Source organism: Eubalaena glacialis, chromosome 15 (genome assembly GCF_028564815.1).
Source record: "Eubalaena glacialis isolate mEubGla1 chromosome 15, mEubGla1.1.hap2.+ XY, whole genome shotgun sequence".
In the NCBI taxonomy this organism is placed as follows: Eukaryota; Metazoa; Chordata; class Mammalia; order Artiodactyla; family Balaenidae; genus Eubalaena; species Eubalaena glacialis.
The window spans coordinates 44,519,998-44,539,738 of record NC_083730.1 but is presented as its reverse complement, the minus strand read 5'-3'; the positions used below and the strand labels follow the sequence as shown (position 1 = coordinate 44,539,738).

Genomic DNA, 19,741 nt, shown 5'->3' with positions numbered 1-19,741 from the left:
ATGTCATTAAAATAATTTCCAAAAAACTATACCCTTTATAAGAAGAAAAAGTACAGATACAGCAGCTGACAATTACTTGTAAAATATTTGTGCTGCTGACTTAGGATCTTTACTACAGGTGAATGGATGAAATACAGTTGGGTACAGAGAGGCATTTAAAAGAAAAAAAAAAAAAGAGAAATTAAGATAACTAGAGTAGGCAGACTAATGCCCCCCAGAGAGAGATGTCCACATCTTAATCATCAGAACCTGTCAATATGTTTTGTTATATGTCAAATTAAGGAATTAAATTTATAGATGAAATTGTTTGCTAATCATCTGACTTTAAAAGAGGTTGTCCTATTTTATCCATATGGGCCCAGTGTACTTACAAGGGTCCTTAAAGGTGGAAGAGGGGGCAGAAAAGGAGGTCAGAGTTACAGAGAGATTTGAAGATGCTAAGCTCCAGCTTGGATGATGGAGGAAGGAACCCCAAGTCAAAGAATGCAGGCAGCTTTCAAGCTAGAGCAGGCCAGGAAATGGATTCTCCCCTTGAGCCACCAGAGAGGAACATATTCCTGCTGACACCTAGATTTTAGCCCAGTGAGACTTCCAACTTAGCAGACTGAAATAAATTCATAGTGTTTGTGGTAATTTGTTACAGCTGCAATAGAAAATTAATACAAGTACATTCATACAATATAATACTATAGTCATCAGAAATAATACTTAAGAAGAATACCTAATGATGTGGGAAGTATTCATGGTATATTGTTAGGACAGAAAAGCAGATGAAGAAACACCATATACAGTAAAATCAAACAGAAGAATGTTTATATACCTGTTTAGATAAGCTCTGAAAGATATACTATAAAATGTTATTCATGGTTCTCTATGGCTGCTGGGATTATTTTTCCTTCTTTTCCTGTATTTCTCAAGTTTCTTTTGCAATCTGAAAACAAAATTAAATGTTGAAAATGATTGACCTTAAAACTGGAGATAGGTTAATCTACTAGTGGCATTTTTCTCTCCTTTCAAAATATGTTTAAGAAAGGAGATTTTAAATATATTTAAATGGCAAACTCCTGTAGGTTAGCTTGTGCTCAATCTTTACCAAATTTCTGCATCTCGAACACAATTTAAAAGATAAACAGTATGTTAATGTATTGTCTACCTGCTTTATTTTTGGAACTTTTTCTTTACAAACTAAACTTTTGAAACCTGGGCTGTACGAAATTAGAAAATATTTTTGACATAGAAAGATAAGTCTTTGAATGTATTTGTGTTAATGGTACCAGGATTAATCAAAATAACCAAATAGCACCTGCAAATAGCACCTGCCTAAGACTGAAACCTCAGGTGAACAAACTTACCTTTAGGGGTTCAGCTGGATAATCCCTTTTCTCTTTCCTTACTGGATTCACTACTGGCACCCATCATTGTTTTGTTTTTTTTTTTTTAAAAAAAAAAGTCACTGCCTTTTCTTCCTGCTTTATGTATTTGATTTTCATTAGTGGTGGGTTTTATTGTAGCCCTTTATATTTCTAGAGAACATAACTTAAAGGAAATTAAACTTCTATAAGTGGGATAAAACTCTCAGCGTTTAGTCGGATCCTTTATTATGAATTGTGTATTTAACTACACAAATAAAACTGCTAAACTTTAGCATACACAGGCCTGGTTCCAAGTCAGTGAAGAATGTTAAGGATTTAGTACCCGGGAGGCAACAGATTGTAGCGACCAATAGGGGGTGCTCCAGCGCCAGGCCTACCTGGGTCAAATAATGGCTTCAAGTTCTCACTAGCTCGGTGCTCCTGGCGGCAAGTTACTTCATTTTCTTGAGCCTTCTTGTAAAATGTAAAGTGACTATACCGATCTCCTAGTGTTATTGTGAGAAGTAAAGGAAATAAGATGCCTTTTCCATGTGTAAATAATCAGTAAATGGTGGCTATCGTTCCTGGAATGCCCTTTTTACCAAGTGCTGTTACTTTCCACAATTTAATAAAATTCAGTAACTGCTTGTGTTTGCATTCTCTGTGGTTACTTCAAGGAATGTTTTCTTATTAAGTGTGATAAAATAATACATATGTGACAAGAAACTGCTGCTGTATGAAAAGCTGTCAGAAGTGACAGAAAATTCTATTTTATCTCCGTGTTTATGAGAGTTTTCTATCACCTCATTTGAATGAGAATATGAACCTGCACCCAATTTCTCCAGAATGCTTTATAAAGGGGGTGTGATCTCTATTCTCTTGTGACAGAGGGTTAAAAAGGACCAGAGTGTTTTCAGGTACAAGTTACAAAGGAAAAGGAAAACAACATGGTACTTCATTTTGGCCTCTGAGCTCTCCCAGGGAAACGATGGGAATCCTGGTACCCTTATTCTTTTAGATAAATGTGCAAAAAGCAGAAGATGTGGGGGGAATTTAGTCCTTGGTGGTTGGATGTGGGAGTTATAAGTGAAGATGAAAATGAAATGAAAACAAGAGTACCTTGCTGGAACTCCCTTTCTCTAATCCATTTGCTTTATTATTGCTACTAAGGATTTTTTATGTATAGGCTGAACTCAAACCGGGGTGTTAACTTTGTGAAATAGTAACATGCCAAAGCCTCAAATACTCTTACAACAAAACCCAAAGCATAAACAGGCACTTAAAACAGGTATGTTTCTCCCAAAATGTTAAATTAGGAGTGACTAAAAGAGCCAGATTACGCATGAAAAATGCGGAATAAAAGATAAATTCTTAAATCAGAGTTAAACAATGAGATGAAATACCCATGGTTTGCTAATCTGCTTTACCCCTTCTTGGAATAAATTATTTATTAGACTGAATGTGGAGGAAGCTCTGGGGGACCTTGGGATGTTCTTGAAATATGTTTGAACTGTCAATTTTGTGCTAAATGTAGGTATAAAATAACATTTCATATCATTCAGAAAGTTTATAAGGTTTCACAATCAGTGTTTTAACACAGAAATCTGTTTATTAAACCCAACAAAACAGAGAAAATTATACCAGCCCTCAGTTTTTGAATTTTCATTTAAATAAGCAAACTCTAAATCCACACCTTAAAAGATGTTTGTGCATCTATGTATTTCCAAAATACTCATATTTCAATAAGATTTTCACATTATATTCACCAACAGTATCACAAAAGTTCTTTTTTGTTTTTTTGTTTTTTTGTTTACGTAACTGTAAGGAACAGTAATTCTAGAAACACTAGAAGAAAAGAGCATAGCAATGTCCACAGTTACAAGAAAAAGTGCACATTACTTGGTCACAATCACAGTCATTACTTGAAAAACTATATGTAACAAGTAGTTAAGAAATATCACTGATGTCTTCAACTTATTATCAAAAACCAAATGACATAAATTTTACATGAAATAAGGCAAATTCAGGAATGCACAAAGAACCTGTAATCCAACCGAAGCCAAACAACAGAAAAAAATTGTACAAGAAGCGTAAACTGATGTACTCCTCCCTAAATATTTAAAAAATAGGCTTGCCTCAGTGCACAAAGAAAACACCATTCATGTGTATTCAACACTATAAAATAAGGAAGAAGGGCAAAATATGGGGAAGAGGAGGGGACAGTTCATTGTAGATTGCAGCTGCATCCACTGAGAGTTCTTTACATCATTTTTACCTACAACTGTAAATTATACAAATCATATCAGGAGAGGTAATGGTCTTTTTGGGAACTATTTCTGAAAGAGAGAAAAGAAAACTACACACAAGAGTGCAAATTTTCAGATTGTCACTTGCAACCTCTTTAACATTCAGTCATCGACATCCAATGGCTGCTAGAGGGATGCCCATAAGACAGCAGCGGCAATCTGGGGAGAGCAGCTGTAAGAAACCAAGGTGTCATTTTCTTTTCAATGATATGTCTTTTTCAATATTAAAAAAATTCTGTGGTGAAAACCGCTATGGTAAAGCTGCAATGGTGAGTGGGATGCTTGAGACCAGCATGAGTGCAGAAATGCAGGCTTCTCTTGGAAGTAGTTCCTGATGCGACGATTTAAAGAACGTAGGCAAGGGTATTTTTTTTTTTCCCCAGCATCAAGGGTTATTTTTGTAGAAAGGATTTGGAAAGAGGAGAAGGCAAAGGGAGGTGGAAAAGGTACTTACAGTAGTTTCTCAAAACAGTTTTCTTTTAGGACCTATGAAAAAGTTACCAAAGTAAAAATGACAATTCTGAATGAAAAACAAGTTTTCTTTTTATAAAAATTACATATTTTTTTTAAAATACAAGATCCTTTTCATTGTTATATCCTGTAGCAATGAGAAATTTTGGCTTTTTTTTTTTTTTTTTTTTTGCCAGATACTGCAGCTTTCAGTCCAGTAAGTCAGTAGCAAATTCCACTAATATTTCAGTTGGATCTTGAACTACTTTTTATACCACACGCTTCTTCTGTTTTATCCTTGAATTAGGAATATACAGCCTTTTTTTTTTTTGCCCCAGGTATTTATGCTGGCACACTGAAACAAAAAACAGTAGGCTGGACACATTAAAGTATCTCAAGTACTTCAGAGGCCAGAGTTCCTTTGAAGCACCTAAACACATCACTTTATGGATCAAGGACAATGTGGCATAATTGAAATATTTCTCTTAAGACTGTGCAGTAAGACCAGACGCATCTCTGCTGGGAAATCAAAACGTCATTAGTGGAAACTGCAAATTTAAACCTCAGTGAAGAGGATCGTCGCTGGACTCAGTTCTGTTGTAAAATAAGATTTTCCAGTTCATCTGCGGAACGCAATAAAAATGCAGCGGATTCCCGATATCCTGCAACCAGCTGTCTCACTGCATTGATTTCAGTTGGACTCAGCTGGGGTCTGGAGCTCGAACTGCTGGAGGATCCTGAGCTGGTCGCCAACTGCCTCTTCATGCTGAGATCAGTGGGTCCTAGAAAAAATCAGGCCAAATTAGACATGGACAATTCTTCTTCTAGTATCTTGAACATGAGCACTAAATAAATTAGTGTTGATTTAATTCACCTATTCTTTCGTGAGAAGCTACTGATACCCGTAATCAAATACATCTGCTCTCAGAAAGACGGAAGAGCAACATGATGGGAAAAGAGTGGCTGGATTTTCTTAGACTCCTGGTCCAGCCTCTGGCAGTCACTTCTGATTGTAGAAAGACAGTGAAGAAATTCTCTTAACATGTGCTTTTTGGAAAATTCAATGTTAAGTCCACCTTCCACAAGTAGAAGCTTCTCTGGAGTACTAGAAAATGATGGGAATCACATTTTTTATTTGATAACAAATAATTTGGACTCCACCAATTCAGAAATGAAAAGAGCCTACATGGTGAGGCTAATGACTCTAGATTACAAACTTTTCAATTTAGAACAGAGGAAACTGAGGACTGCGGGAGTTCAATGACACGTTTAGAGGTCAATAACTTTTAAGTGGCACAATAGGGACGTGAATTGCATATTTTTCTTCATTTCAGGCCACCGCTTTTTCCACCAGGTTGATTAGTATTTAAAAATGTGAATATATTAGACTGAAGTTTGCTTTCGAAGTGTATTGTAAGTATATGATTAGCACAAACAATACCACAAAGAAACTAGACTTGGAATACTGCTTTAGGTATTGTTAAATACCTATTTAACAATATTTATTTGCACAAAACACTCATGTGTCAACACTTTCTCCTCACATATATTTAACTAAATCATATAGGTCTGCTTTTTGATGACATTTTTGTATATTTTTACTGAAAAATAATTTATTAAGTGATTTAAAACTCTTCAAGCATTTGTGTTAAGATTCTTTGTATGATTACTCTTAGATTATTATATTAGGTAATTATTATAGACCTAAGCATTCATTTTTATAGTTCTTACCTTTCGTTAAGCAATTGCTATAATTAAATTTGCAGTGATAAATTTAAAATCCTTGAAAAAATATTACTAAGCACATAACTAAAGGCATGCTCCAAAACTGTAGTGATTCTATAACTTGAAAGTATTTTAACAGATTTTTTCCTAAACATGTTATAATTTTTCAGATAGCAGTATTCATTTCATGAACTAAAATGAGGGTTGTTATTTTATCCTTCTAGTTCTTCTTGAGGCATAATGGAGACAGGTCAAGATCCATCCCCTTCCACCCTCTCTCCCAAAGGGAGAGAAGGACTTCTGTCAGCTAGGAGGCAGATGTCCCATAAGAGGGAAGTAGCTTCACTTGGAATTTAATTAGGACAGAGACAGGAGTAGGACTCAAGAACTCTGACATCTGAGAGAAACTTATCTCCACTTCTGCCATGGCCTTTTCAAAGCTTTGATTTTCTAGCAGGAGTTGGCTGCCATTTGTTCTCCTGTTCACAAAATCATGACACAGATATAACAAGCCGAAAGGGAGAGATGCAGGGATGTTACACTTGCAAATAGGAATACCGAACAAGCAAATCATTAACAGCAACTGTTTGGGAAATTCTGAGTGGGAAATTCTGAGTGGATTAAGAAACCATCATGACATAATAGGAGTTTGGGTCTCTGAATGAACCAACTTTAAATTTTACTTCTTTCCTTTACATTCAAGAATCCTAGTACAAATCTTATTTATCTATATATTTATTTATTTGAAGTATAGGTGATCTACAATGTTGTGTTAACTTCTGCTGTACAGCAAAGTGATTCATTTATATATATATATATGTATATATATATATTCTTTTTCATATTCTTTTCCATTATGGTTTATCACAGGATATTGAATACAGTTCTCTGTGCTATACAATAGGACCTTGTCGTTTATCTATTCTATATATAATAGTTTGCATCTGCTAATCTCAAACTTCCAATCCATCCCTCCCCCACCTCCCTCCCCCATTGGCAACCACAAATCTGTTCTCTACCTAGTACAAATCTTTATGAAAGAAAATTGAAAGAATTTTCCTCTCATTTATGTAGATACCTAGTGTCTGGTTGGCTGATTGTCATTATTTCATTAGAAGGTGTAACATTTTGTGATGGTTTTGCTGTCCTGGCAAGTTGCTGACTGGCATCTTGAACTGGAATTGAGAAAGGTTGGGGCGAGGGCTCCGGTTCTTTTTGGGGTGAGAGAGGTTGTGATTTTATTCTAATATTGCAGTTTATGGATTATTCTCCACCTCTGGCTCAAAGGTCTACACCTCCAAACTGAGACATGGCTTTCACTTTCTTTCAGATTTTTATTAACATAGGCAAACTCTAGATAGCTCAGTAATTGAGAAGCCATTCACAGCTCTGCTACTTTTTGTTCTGGAAGAAAGTTAACTTCATTACCTTGGTTTCTTTTAGATCTACAGGATCAGGATTGAGAATATAAATCAAAAGTACAAGAAATTCTTTTTGCTGAATGTTGATTATTCAGATCATCAAAGTTATGAGGTTGGATAGTGAAGCAAAAAAAAAATTTAAAATATTCACAAATGAATAAATTATTTAACTAGTGACTGCTCAAACAGTCCTTCCCTGTTTGTCACTAGTTTTCATTTCTGCCTCATTGAGTCAATGTCATACTTGACTGGTTTGGCTTAACTCAAACAATATAATGTAATTAAAATGCATGTCAACTATAAAGCAAAATTTCAAATTTTATGAAGATGCTGAATTTAAAGAAGTCGAGAAAAGTATTCTTGCAGACCTGATCAAATCACAGACAAGGCCACTGAAAAGTATGGTTCTGGAAGAGCAGGACCAGTTAATAAGAAAACGAGCAAGGAAAATGACCCACTAGATGCTTCAAGAGAAAATGATTTGAATATCTAGTATTAAGGCCTATATTCAGGAAAATTGACAAGGCCAATTTTATATAAGTACAGCTGACCCTTGAACACGTGAGGGTTAGAGGCGTCCACCCTCTGCCATGGTTGAAAATCTCTGTGTAACCTTGAGTCTGCCCTCTGTATCTCTGGTTCCTCCACCTGTGTGGATGGAACCACTATTTGCAGTCAACTGCAAATAGTGTAGGACTGTAGTATTTGCTACTGAAAAAAAAAAATCTGTGTAAGAGGATCCACATAGTTCAAACCCACATTGTTCAATGGTCAACTGTACTTACTTTTAACCCAAATGATGTAGACCTTTTTAATGTTCATTCTGAAAAGCTGAATAAGAAATAAAAGACATTTCGTGCCAACATACAATGTTGTTAGAAAAATTAAGACCCACTAAAATCAACCCTTGATTTATTTTTTAAGGTTTGGGGGGACATTTAAATTATAAGCAAATTCTAATTAAATGAAAATATAGATCCATAATTCTTTATTTTTTAAATTAAATATCAATTGAATACTTTCCCCCTATTTATGGTGCATTTTTGGCCCCTGTTTTAATTAGATTTACCTTTGTGGTCCTATTTTGGTGTCAATTATCCACAGATAATAGAAACCCCTGGACAAAGTTGTGTTGTATTTTTTAAAAACTTTGATAACCATTTTTATTATATATACTGAGGAAGAATGCAAGACCCTTGAAGGCAGGCACCCTTTGTGTCTTACCACATTGTTCTAGGTAGCTGTGGTGGTGCATGGTATAAAATAAGGCTCAATAAATATTTGTGTAACAAATGAATGAGAAATGCCAGGTACTTTCTACAGCTAACACTCAAGAAACGGAGAATGAGTGATGTCATCGATAATACCCAATTATGGTTAAATGAAAACTAGTTAGACATAGAAAATAGTAGATTTAGTGTAACTTATTCAAGTAAAGTTACCTCTAATATATGGGGATATTAGTATTGCTATGAAAGTTATCATCTGAAATTGTGGAAAAATAAGTAGAATTGCTTATAACAGTACTTTCCATGTGAATTGTTGCTGAAAAAGAGAATAATATTTATTGTCCATTGCCTAAATAATGTTTTCCCACTAAATGTTACAATGAGTATCGAGTTGGACATAAAAATGTCCTAGCTGCATGCAACCTTCTCCTACTTCCCCTCCTTTGCCTACAACCTCTACTGCCAAGTCATGCACTCTGAAATGTTTGGATAACTGGCAATTCATTTAACAATTTTAAATAAGTGAGTGATATTTTCAGATTCATGCTTTTAAGCATGATGGGCCAGATAGTAAATACTTTAATCATTACAGGTCAAGAGGCATTTAGGTACTCATAGTTAAAAAGTTTTGTGAGAATTTACTTTTTTTTAATTGAGATATAATCGACATATAACATTATATTATTTCAGGTGTACAATCTAATGATTCAATAATTGTATATAATGCTAAATGATCACCACAATAAGTCTAGTTAACATCCATCATCACACATCGTTACAAACTTTTTTTTCTTCTGATGAGAACTTTTAAGATCTACTCTCTTAGCAACTTTCATATATAACAATACAACACAGTGTTGGTAACTGTCATCACCATGCTGTACATGACATCCTCATGACTAATTTATAACTGGAAGTTTGTCCCTTTTGATGATCTTCACCATTTCACTCACCCGCCCAGCCACCAATATGTTCTCTGTATCTATGAGCTTGTTTTCATGGTTTTTTTTTTTTTTTTTCCAATTCTGCATGAATTGAGATCAAACAGTATTTGTCTTTCTCTGAGTTATTTCACTTAGCATAACGCCCTCAAGGTCCATTCATGTTGTCACAAATGGCAAGATTTCCTTTTCTTTTTATGGCTAAATCAAATTCCATTGTGTGTGTGTGTGTGTGTGTGTGTGTGTATTTATAATTATATATATTATATATATTATAAAATTATATGTATAATTATATATGTAATTATGGTTATATAATATATAATTATATGTATCCATAATTATATATATAATTTTATATATATATAAAATTACATTTCCTTAATCCACCCATCTATCAATGGACAATTGCTTCCATGTCTTGGCTATTGTAAATAATGCTGCGATGAACATGGGGCTGCAGCTATCTTTTCAGGTTAGTGTTTTCATTTCCTTTGGATAAATACCCAGAAGTGGAATTGTTGGATCATATGGTAGGGGGGTATTCAAATGTGTCTGATTCAGGATAAAATATAAACACATCCTATTAGAAATTTCTTTTAGATTTTACTGTTATGCCTTCAAATAAAGACTTTTGTTAAACACCAAAAAATATCTGGTCTTATGCCATATGTAAATGACTTGTTTGGTTTAGGGTTGCAGTAGAGAGGCCTTACAATTTAGGGAGGTGAGAGAGAAATAGCTAAAGTCCCTCGGATCCCAATGTGGTCCTTCCCAGAGCTCCTGCTCAGTGCTCTGGGAAGATGGTGAGGGAGGCTTTATATATATATATATAATGTATACACATATATGTATATAGGTATATAACATTTTTTAATTTTGTTGAAGTATAGTTGATTGACAATGTTGTGTTAATCTCTTCTGTAAAGCAAAGTGACTCAGTTTATATACATATATTCTTTTCCATATTCTTTACTTTTTAAACATCTTTATTGAAGTATAATTGCTTTACAATGGTGTGTTAGTTTCTGCTTTATAACAAAGTGAATCAGTTATACATATACATATGTTCCCATATCTCTTCCCTCTTGCATCTCCCTCCCTCCCACCCTCCCTATCCCACCCCTCTAGGTGGTCACAAAGCACCGAGCTGATCTCCCTGTGCTATGCGGCTGCTTCCCACTAGCTATCTATTTTACATTTGGTAGTGTATATATGTCCATGACACTCTCTCACCCTGTCACATCTCACCCTTCCCCCTCCCCATATCCTCAAGTCCATTCTCTAGTAGGTCTGTGTCTTTATTCCCGTCTTGCCACTAGGTTCTTCATGACTTTTTTTTTTTTTTTCCCTTAGATTCCATATATATGTGTTAGCATACTGTATTTCTTTTTCTCTTTCTGACTTACTTCACTCTGTATGACAGACTCTAACTCCATCCACCTCATTACAAATACCTCCATTTCATTTCTTTTTATGGTTGAGTAATATTCCATTGTATATATGTGCCACATCTTCTTTATCCATTCATCCGATGATGGACACCTAGGTTGCTTCCATGTCCTGGCTATTGTAAATAGAGCTGCAATGAATATTTTGGTACATGACTCTTTTCTCAGGGTATATGCCCAGTAGTGGGATTGCTGGGTCGTATGGTAGTTCTATTTTTAGTTCTTTAAGGAACCTCCATACTGTTCTCCATAGTGGCTATATCAATTTACATTCCCACCAACAGTGCAAGAGGGTTCCCTTTTCTCCACACCCTCTCCAGCATTTATTGTTTCTAGAGTTTTTGATGATGGCCATTCTGACCGGTGTGAGATGATACCTCATTGTAGTTTTGATTTGCATTTCTCTAATGATTAATGATGTTGAGCATTCTTTCATGTGTCTGTTGGCAATCTGTATCTCTTCTTTGGAGAAATGTCTATTTAGGTCTTCTGCCCATTTTTGGATTGGGTTGTTTGTTTTTTTGATATTGAGCTGCATGAGCTGCTTGTAAATCTTGGAGATTAATCCTTTGTCAGTTGCTTCATTTGCAAATATTTTCTCCCATTCTGAGGGTTGTCTTTTGGTCTTGTTTATGGTTGCCTTTGCTGTGCAAAAGCTTTTAAGTTTCATTAGGTCCCATTTGTTTATTTGTGTTTTTATTTCCATTTCTCTAGGAGCTGGGTCAAAAAGGATCTTGCTGTGATTTATGTCATAGAGTGTTCTGCCTATGTTTCCCTCTAAGAGTTTGATAGTGTCTGGCCTTACACTTAGGTCTTTAATCCATTTTGAGTTTATTTTTGTGTATGGTGTCAGGGAGTGTTCTAATTTCATACTTTTACATGTACCTGTCCAATTTTCCCAGCACCACTTATTGAAGAGGCTGTCTTTTCTCCACTGTATATGCTTGCCTCCTTTATCAAAGATAAGGTGACCATATGTGCGTGGGCTTATCTCTGGGCTTTATATCCTGTTCCATTGATCTATATTTCTGTTTTGGTGCCAGTACCAAACTGTCTTGATTACTGTAGCTTTGTAATATAGTCTGAAGTCAGGGAGCTTGATTCCTCCAGCTCCATTTTTCGTTCTCAAGATTGCTTTGGCTATTCGGGGTCTTTTGTGTTTCCATACAAATTGTGAAATTTTTTATTCTAGTTCTGTGAAAAATGCCAGTGGTAGTTTGATAGGGATTGCATTGAATCTGTAGATTGCTTTGGGTAGCAGAGTCAATTTCACAATGTTGATTCTTCCAATCCAAGAACATGGTATATCTCTCCAACTATTTGTATCATCTTTAATTTCTTTCATCAGTGTCCTATAATTTTCTGCATACAGGTCTTTTGTCTCCTTAGGTAGGTTTATTCCTAGATATTTTATTCTTTTTGTTGCAATGGTAAACGGGAGTGTTTTCTTAATTTCACTTTCAGATTTTTCATCATTAGTATACAGGAATGCAAGAGATTTCTGTGCATTAATTTTGTATCCTGCTACTTTACCAAATTCATTGATTAGCTCTAGTAGTTTTCTGGTAGCATCTTTTGGATTCTCTATGTATAGTATCATGTCATCTGCAAACAGTGACAGCTTTACTTCTTCTTTTCCGATTTGGATTCCTTTTATTTCTTTTTCTTCTCTGATTGCTGTGGCTAACACTTCCAAAACTATGTTGAATAATAGTGGTGAGAGTGGGCAACCTTGTCTTGTTCCTGATCTTAGTGGAAATGGTTTCAGTTTTTCACCATTGAGGACAATGTTGGCTGTGGGTTTGTCATATATGGCCTTTATTATGTTGAGGAAAGTTTCCTCTATGCCTACTTTCTGCAGGGCTTTTATCATAAATGGGTGTTGAATTTTGTCGAAAGCTTTCTCTGCATCTATTGAGATGATCATATGGTTTTTCTCCTTCAATTTGTTAATATGATGTATCACGTTGATTGATTTGCATATATTGAAGAATCCTTGCATTCCTGGAATAAACCCTACTTGATCATGGTGTATGATCCTTTTAATGTGCTGTTGGATTCTGTTTGCTAGTATTTTGTTGAGGATTTTTGCATCTATGTTCATCAGTGATATTGGCCTGTAGTTTTCTTTCTTTGTGACATCTTTGTCTGGTTTTGGTATCAGGGTGATGGTGGCCTCATAGAATGAGTTGGGGAGTGTTCCTCCCTCTGCAATATTTTGGAAGAGTTTGAGAAGGATAGGTGTTAGCTCTTCTCTAAATGTTTGATAGAATTCGCCTGTGAAGCCATCTGGTCCTGGGCTTTTGTGTGTTGGAAGATTTTTAATCACAGTTTCAATTTCAGTGCTTGTGATTGGTCTGTTCGTATTTTCTATTTCTTCCTGGTTCAGTCTCGGCAGGTTGTGCATTTCTAAGAATCTGTCCATTTCTTCCAGGTTGTCCATTTTATTGGCATAGAGTTGCTTGTAGTAATCTCTCATGATCGTTTGTATTTCTGCAGTGTCAGTGGTTACTTCTCCTTTTTCATTTCTAATTCTATTGATTTGAGTCTTCTCCCTTTTTCTCTTGATGAGTCTGGCTAATGGTTTATCAATTTTGTTTATCTTCTCAAAGAACCAGCTTTTAGTTTCATTGATTTTTGCTATTGTTTCCTTCATTTCTTTTTCATTTATTTCTGATCTGATCTTTATGATTTCTTTCCTTCTGCTAGCTTTGGCGTTTTTTTGTTCTTCTTTCTCTAATTGCTTCAGGTGCAAGGTTAGGTTGTTTATTCGAGATGTTTCCTGTTTCTTGATGTAGGCTTGTATTGCTATAAACTTCCCTCTTAGAACTGCTTTTGCTGCATCCCATAGGTTTTGGGTCGTCGTGTCTCCATTGTCATTTGTTTCTAGGTATTTTTTGATTTCCCCTTTGATTTCTTCAGTGATCACTTCGTTATTAAGTAGTGTATTGTGTAGCCTCCATGTGTTTGTATTTTTTACAGATTTTTTCCTGTAATTGATATCTAGTCTCATAGCGTTGTGGTCGGAAAAGATACTTGATACGATTTCAATTTTTTAAAATTTACCAAGGCTTGATTTGTGACCCAAGATATGATCTATCCTGGAGAATGTTCCATGAGCACTTGAGAAAAATGTGTATTTTGTTGTTTTTGGGTGGAATGTCCTATAAATATCAATTAAGTCCATCTTGCTTTTCCATATTCTTTTCCATCATAGTTTGTCATAGAATATTGAATATAGTTCCCTGTGCTATACAGTAGGACCTTGTTGTTTATCCATCCTATATATAATAGTTTGCCTCTGCTAATCCCAAGCTCCCATTTCTTCCCTCCCTTATTTCCCGCTTCCCCTTGGCAAACACTAGTCTGTTTTTGTCTCATAGATATGTTGATTTGTATCGTATTTTAGATTCCACATACAAGTGATATATGGTATTTGTCTTTCTTTTTCTGACTTCACTTAGTATGATAATCTCTAGGTCCATCTATGTCGCTGCAAATGGCATTATTTCGTTATTTCTGGCTAATATTCCATTGTATACCTATATATACCACATCTTCTTTATCCATTCATTTGTAGATGGACATTTAGGTTGTTTGGCCATTGTAAATAGTGCTTCTATGAACACTGGGGGGTGCAGGTATCTTTTTGAGTTAGAGTTTTCTCCAGATATATGCCCAGGAGTGGGACTGCTAGGTCATATGGTAACTCTATATTTAGTTTTTTTAAGGAAACTCCATACTGTTCTCCATAGTGGCTGTACCATTTACATTTCCACCAACAGTGTAGGAGGGTTCCCTTTTCTCCACACCCTCTCCAGCATTTGCTGATTTGTAGACTTTTTAATGATGGCCATTCTGACTAGTCTGAGGTGGTATCTCACTGTAGTTTTGATTTGCATTTCTCTAATAATTAGCAATGTTGAGCATCTTTTCATGTGCCTATTGGCCATCGGTATGTCTTCTTTGGAGAAATGTCTACTTAGGTCTTCTGTCCATTTTTCGATTGGGTTGTTTGTTTTTTTGTTGTTGAGTTGTATGAGCTGTTTGTATATTTTGGAAATTAAGCCTTTGTCAGTCATATTATTTGCAAATATTTTCTCCCATTCCATAGTTTGTCTCTTCATTTTGTTTATGGTTTCCTTTCTGTGCAAAAGCTTGTAAATTTGATTAGGTCCCATTTGTTTATTTTTGTTCTTATTTCTATTGCCTTGGGAGACTGACCTAAGAAAACATTGGTACAATTTATGTAAGAGAATGTTTTGCCTATGATCTCTTCTAGGCGTTTTATAGTGTCATATCTTATGTTTAAGTCTTTAAGCCATTTTGAGTTTATTTTTGTGCATGGTGTGACAGTATGTTCTAACTTCACTGATTTACATGCAGCTGTCCAACTTTCCCAGCACCACTTGCTGAAGAGATTGTCTTTTTACCATTTTATATTCTTGCCTCCTTTGTCATGGATTAATTGACCATAGGTGTGAGGGTTTTTTCTGGGCTCTTTATTCTGTTCCATTGATCTGTATGTCTGTTTTTGTGTCAATAACACAGTGTTTTGATTACTGTAGCCTTGTAGTATTGTCTGAAGTCTGGGAGGGTTATGCCTCCTGCTTTGTTCTTTTTCCTCAGGATTGCTTTGGCAATTCTGGGTCTTTTATGGTTCCATATAAATTTTAGGATTATTTGTTCTAGTTCTGTGAAAAATGTCATGGGTAATTTGATTAGGATCACATTAAGTCTGTAGATTGCTTTGGGTAGTACTGCCCTTTTAACAATATTAATTCTTCCAATCCAGGAGCACGGAATATCTTTCCATTTCTTTGAATCATCTTTAATTTCCTTTATTGTTTTGTAGTTCTCAGCATATAGGTCTTTCACCTCCTTGATGAGGTTTATTCCTAAGTATTTTTTTTTAATGTGACTTTAAAAGGGATTGTTTGATTACATTCCCTTTCTGATATTTCATTGTTAGTGTAAAGAAATTGTAAATTTTTGTAAAATGGATAGTGGGTGGGAACCGGCTGTATAGCGCAGGGAGCTCAGCTCGGTGCTCTGTGATGACCTAGATGGGTGGGATGGTGGCGGGGTGGGAGGGAGGTCCAAGAGGGAGGGGATATATGTATACATATAGCTGATTCACTTCGTCATACAACAGAAACTAACACAACATTGTAAAGCAACTATACCCAGATTAAAAAATTAATAATATATAATTATATATATATATATATATAATGTTTAATGGGGACCTTGTTTAATGAAGAACAAAGTTGGTAGTACAGGTGAGAGCTGTGGGGGCTCAGAAGAAGGGGGGCAGAGAGGACTGCAATGGTGGGAGAGTGAGCAGGACACTGCTTCCCAGCACCTGTCTCCTTGCTAGAAAGTCACACTGTCCCTTCTTGGAGCCTCTCTGCAGTCTGGTGGGACAGCAGAGCAGGATAACTTGCCCCATTTTATAATTGGAAAAACTGAGTTACAGATAGGTTCACTGGCTTGCCCAAAGCCACACAGGGTTACTGGTTTTTCTTCCTGTACCACTGTGGCCTAGCTCAGGAGAAATATTAGTAGTTGGATAGGGGAAGACAAATGCTCCCTTTAGGAATAGCAAACAAAGATGTGGAGACAAGCAGGAGTGAGCTGCATAGAGTGCTGGCTGGAGCCAAGTGAGGATACAGTTCAGGGGTACTTTTCTTTAAAGCCAGAATTTATTTCTATTTAAAACTATCCAAGAGACTTTAAAAAGGCCCAATGTCCCAAAGATGTCTGGGTTTAATACAAGATTATACTGAAGTGGTGTCTCTTGGTTCCTCTTTTGCTAAAGCTTCAATTTGATCCTGGTTAATCTCATGCACTGATAATTCTTCTAGTTGGGTAGTGGTGATTTCCTCAGACTCCTGGCATCTTTCATAAGTGGCCATCAGTCTATGAACCAAACAAAAACAATACCAGAAACACTGGTGAAATGCTTGCAGTTTCTACTTAACATACTTCTTGCATTATTCTTTGAAACCAGGTCCTCTAATTATCAGCTTGGGCAGCTGAGATCATGATGAGTCTTAGTGGTACTGGGGTACTGCTGGCCTCATAAAAATGAGTTTGGAAGTGTTCCCATCTCTTCTGTTTTTTGGAAGAGTTTGAGAAGGATTGGTATTAGTTCTTCATTGACTGTTTGATAGAATTCATCAGTGAAAATGTCTGCTCCTAGACTTTTGTTTCATTGGAAGATTTTTGATTACTGATGTGATTGCCTTACCAGTAATTGGTCTACTCAGATTTTCTAGGTCTTGATGATTCAGTCTTAGTAGGTTGTGTTTATAGAAGTTTATCCATTTGTTCTCAGTTGTCCTATTTGTTGGCATGTAATTGCTCATAGTATGTTATCATCCTTTGTAGTTCTGTGATATCCTCTTTCATTTCTGACTTCATTTATTTGAGTCCACTCTTTTTTCTTAATAAGTCTAGCTAAAAGTTTGTCAGTTTTATCTTTCCAAAAGAATAGCTCTTATTTTCATCTTTCTGTTGTCTTTTTCATCTCTTTTTCACTTATTTCCACTCTGATCTTTGTTATTTCCTTCCTTCTGCTAACTTTGAGCTTAGTTTGTTCTTTTTCTAGTTCCTTGAGGTGTAAAGTAGAGTTGTTTATTTGAGATCTTTCTTGTTTCTTGATGTAGGCATATATCACTATGGCCTTCCCTATTAGAATTGCTTTTGCTGTATCCCATAAGCTTTGGTATGTTGTATTTTCATTTTCACTAGTCTTGAGGGTATTTTCTGATATCCCTTTTGATTTACTCTTTGACCCATTGGTTGTTAAGTAGCATGTGGCTTAATCTCCACATATTTGTCAATTTTCTAGTGTTTTTCTTGTAATTGATTTCTAGTTTCATAACACTGTGGTCAAAAAGGATCCTTGATATGATTTCAATCTTAAATTTATAAAGACTTATTTTGTGGCCTAATATATGATCTACTCTAAAGAATGTTCCATGTGCACTTGAGATGGAATATTCCATATATATCCATTAAGTCAATGATCTAACATGTCATTTAAGGCTGATGTTTCCTTACTGATTTTGTCTGATTTATCCATTGATGTAAGTGGGATATTAAAGTCTCCTACTATTATTGTACTGCTGTCTATTTCTCCCTTTAGATATGTTAATACTTTATATATTTATTTAGGTGTTCTTACATTGGGTGCATACATATTTACAAATGTTATACCATCTTGTTGTACTGACTCCTTTATCATTATGTAAAGACCTTCTTTGTCTCTTATTACAGTCTTTGTCTTAAAGTCTATTTCGTCTGATGTAATTATAAATATCCCAGCTTTATTTGGTTTCCATTTGCATGGAGTATCTTTTTCAGTTCCTTCACTTTCAGTCTGTGTGTGTCCTTACATCTGAAGTGAGTCTCTTGTAGGCAGTATCTAGATGGGTCTTGTTTTTTTAACCCATTCAGCCACTCTATGTCATTTGATGAGAGAATTTAGTCCATTTGTATTTGAAGGAATTATTGATAAGTATGTACTTATGGCCATTTAGTTAACTGTTTTTTTGATGTTTTGTAAGTCCCCTGTCCTTTCTTCTTCTCTTCCTCTCTCTCTTCATTTGTGCTTTGATGGTTTTCTGTAATAGTATGCTTAGATACCAAAACCAGACAAAGACACCACAAGCAAAGAAAATTACAGGACAATATACCTGATGAACTTAGATGAAAATATCCTCAACAAAATATTAGCAAGCTGAAGTCAATGATACATTAAGAGGATAACACATTATGATCAAGTATGAGTTACTCTAGCAATGCAAGGATGTTTCAACATCTGCAAATCAATCAATGTGATACACCATATTAACAAAATAAAGGATAAAAATCATATGGTCATATTAATAGATGAAGAAAAAGCATTTGACAAAATTCAACATCGATTTATGAAAAAAACTCTCTTGGGTATGGAGGGAATGTGCCTCAACATAATAAAGGCCATATATGACAAGCCCCAACTAACATCAATGGTGAAAAGCTGAAAACTTTTCCCCTTTTCAGTAATAAAAGACAAGGATGCATACTCTCACCACTTTTATTCAACATGGTATTGGAGTTCCTAACCAGAGCAATTAGGCAAGAAAAAGAAATAAAATCATTCAAGTTGGAAAGGAAAAATTAACTGTCAGTCACTATATGAAGATGACATATTATGTATAGAAAATTCTAAAGACTCACCAAAACCTGTTAGAACTAAAAACAACAAAGTTGCAACAACAGTAAAGTTGCAGGATAAAAAATGAATATACAAAAATCTATTGTGTTTCTATATACTAATAATGAACTATGAGAAAGAGAAATCAAGAAAGCAACCACATTTACAATTGTAGCAAAGAGAATAAAATATATTTTGTAGTACAGGTCTACTATTGAGTATTAGTGTTCCTTGTCAGCAAAATCAATTGTAAGTGTTCCTTGGTTAATTTGGATCCGTACAGAGATTTTCTCTGTTTCACCTATGAAAACGGCTAAGTGGAAGATAGATTTTTCCAAATACTGATATCAGTCCACAAGAATACGATTTTAATTGAGCATATTCATCACTTGGAAATAATTTATAGTATTCTCTTAGATTCTTCTCTCGATGCGTGCCTTTTAGCATGTCAATGCATGCAGATTAATTACTTCCAATTCAAGGTGAAGCTGGAAGCTCTTCAATTGAACAAGGAAAAGGATTTTGAAATATGGCAAGTTACTCTGTACTTGCATCAAGGTCCATAAAAATATTGCTGAGCCTGTAGTATGTGTTCAGTAAATATATCCACTACAAAATTGTGTGGGAATGGAATTTTAATTTCTTTTTAAAAATTCTGAC

General features: G+C 35.3%; 1 protein-coding gene across 6 annotated transcripts in view; it reads right to left on the bottom strand.

Moving 5' to 3' along the window:
* Positions 1–4,696: 4,696 nt before the first annotated feature.
* Positions 4,697–19,741, bottom strand: part of NOL4 (nucleolar protein 4) — a 408,480-nt gene continuing 393,435 nt past the window's right edge. For all 6 annotated transcript variants that reach the window (XM_061169490.1, XM_061169493.1, XM_061169492.1 and 3 more), the window contains one exon: positions 4,697–4,890. In XM_061169490.1, the coding sequence (XP_061025473.1) occupies positions 4,697–4,890 (194 nt within the window). The remainder of the gene's footprint in view (positions 4,891–19,741) is intronic.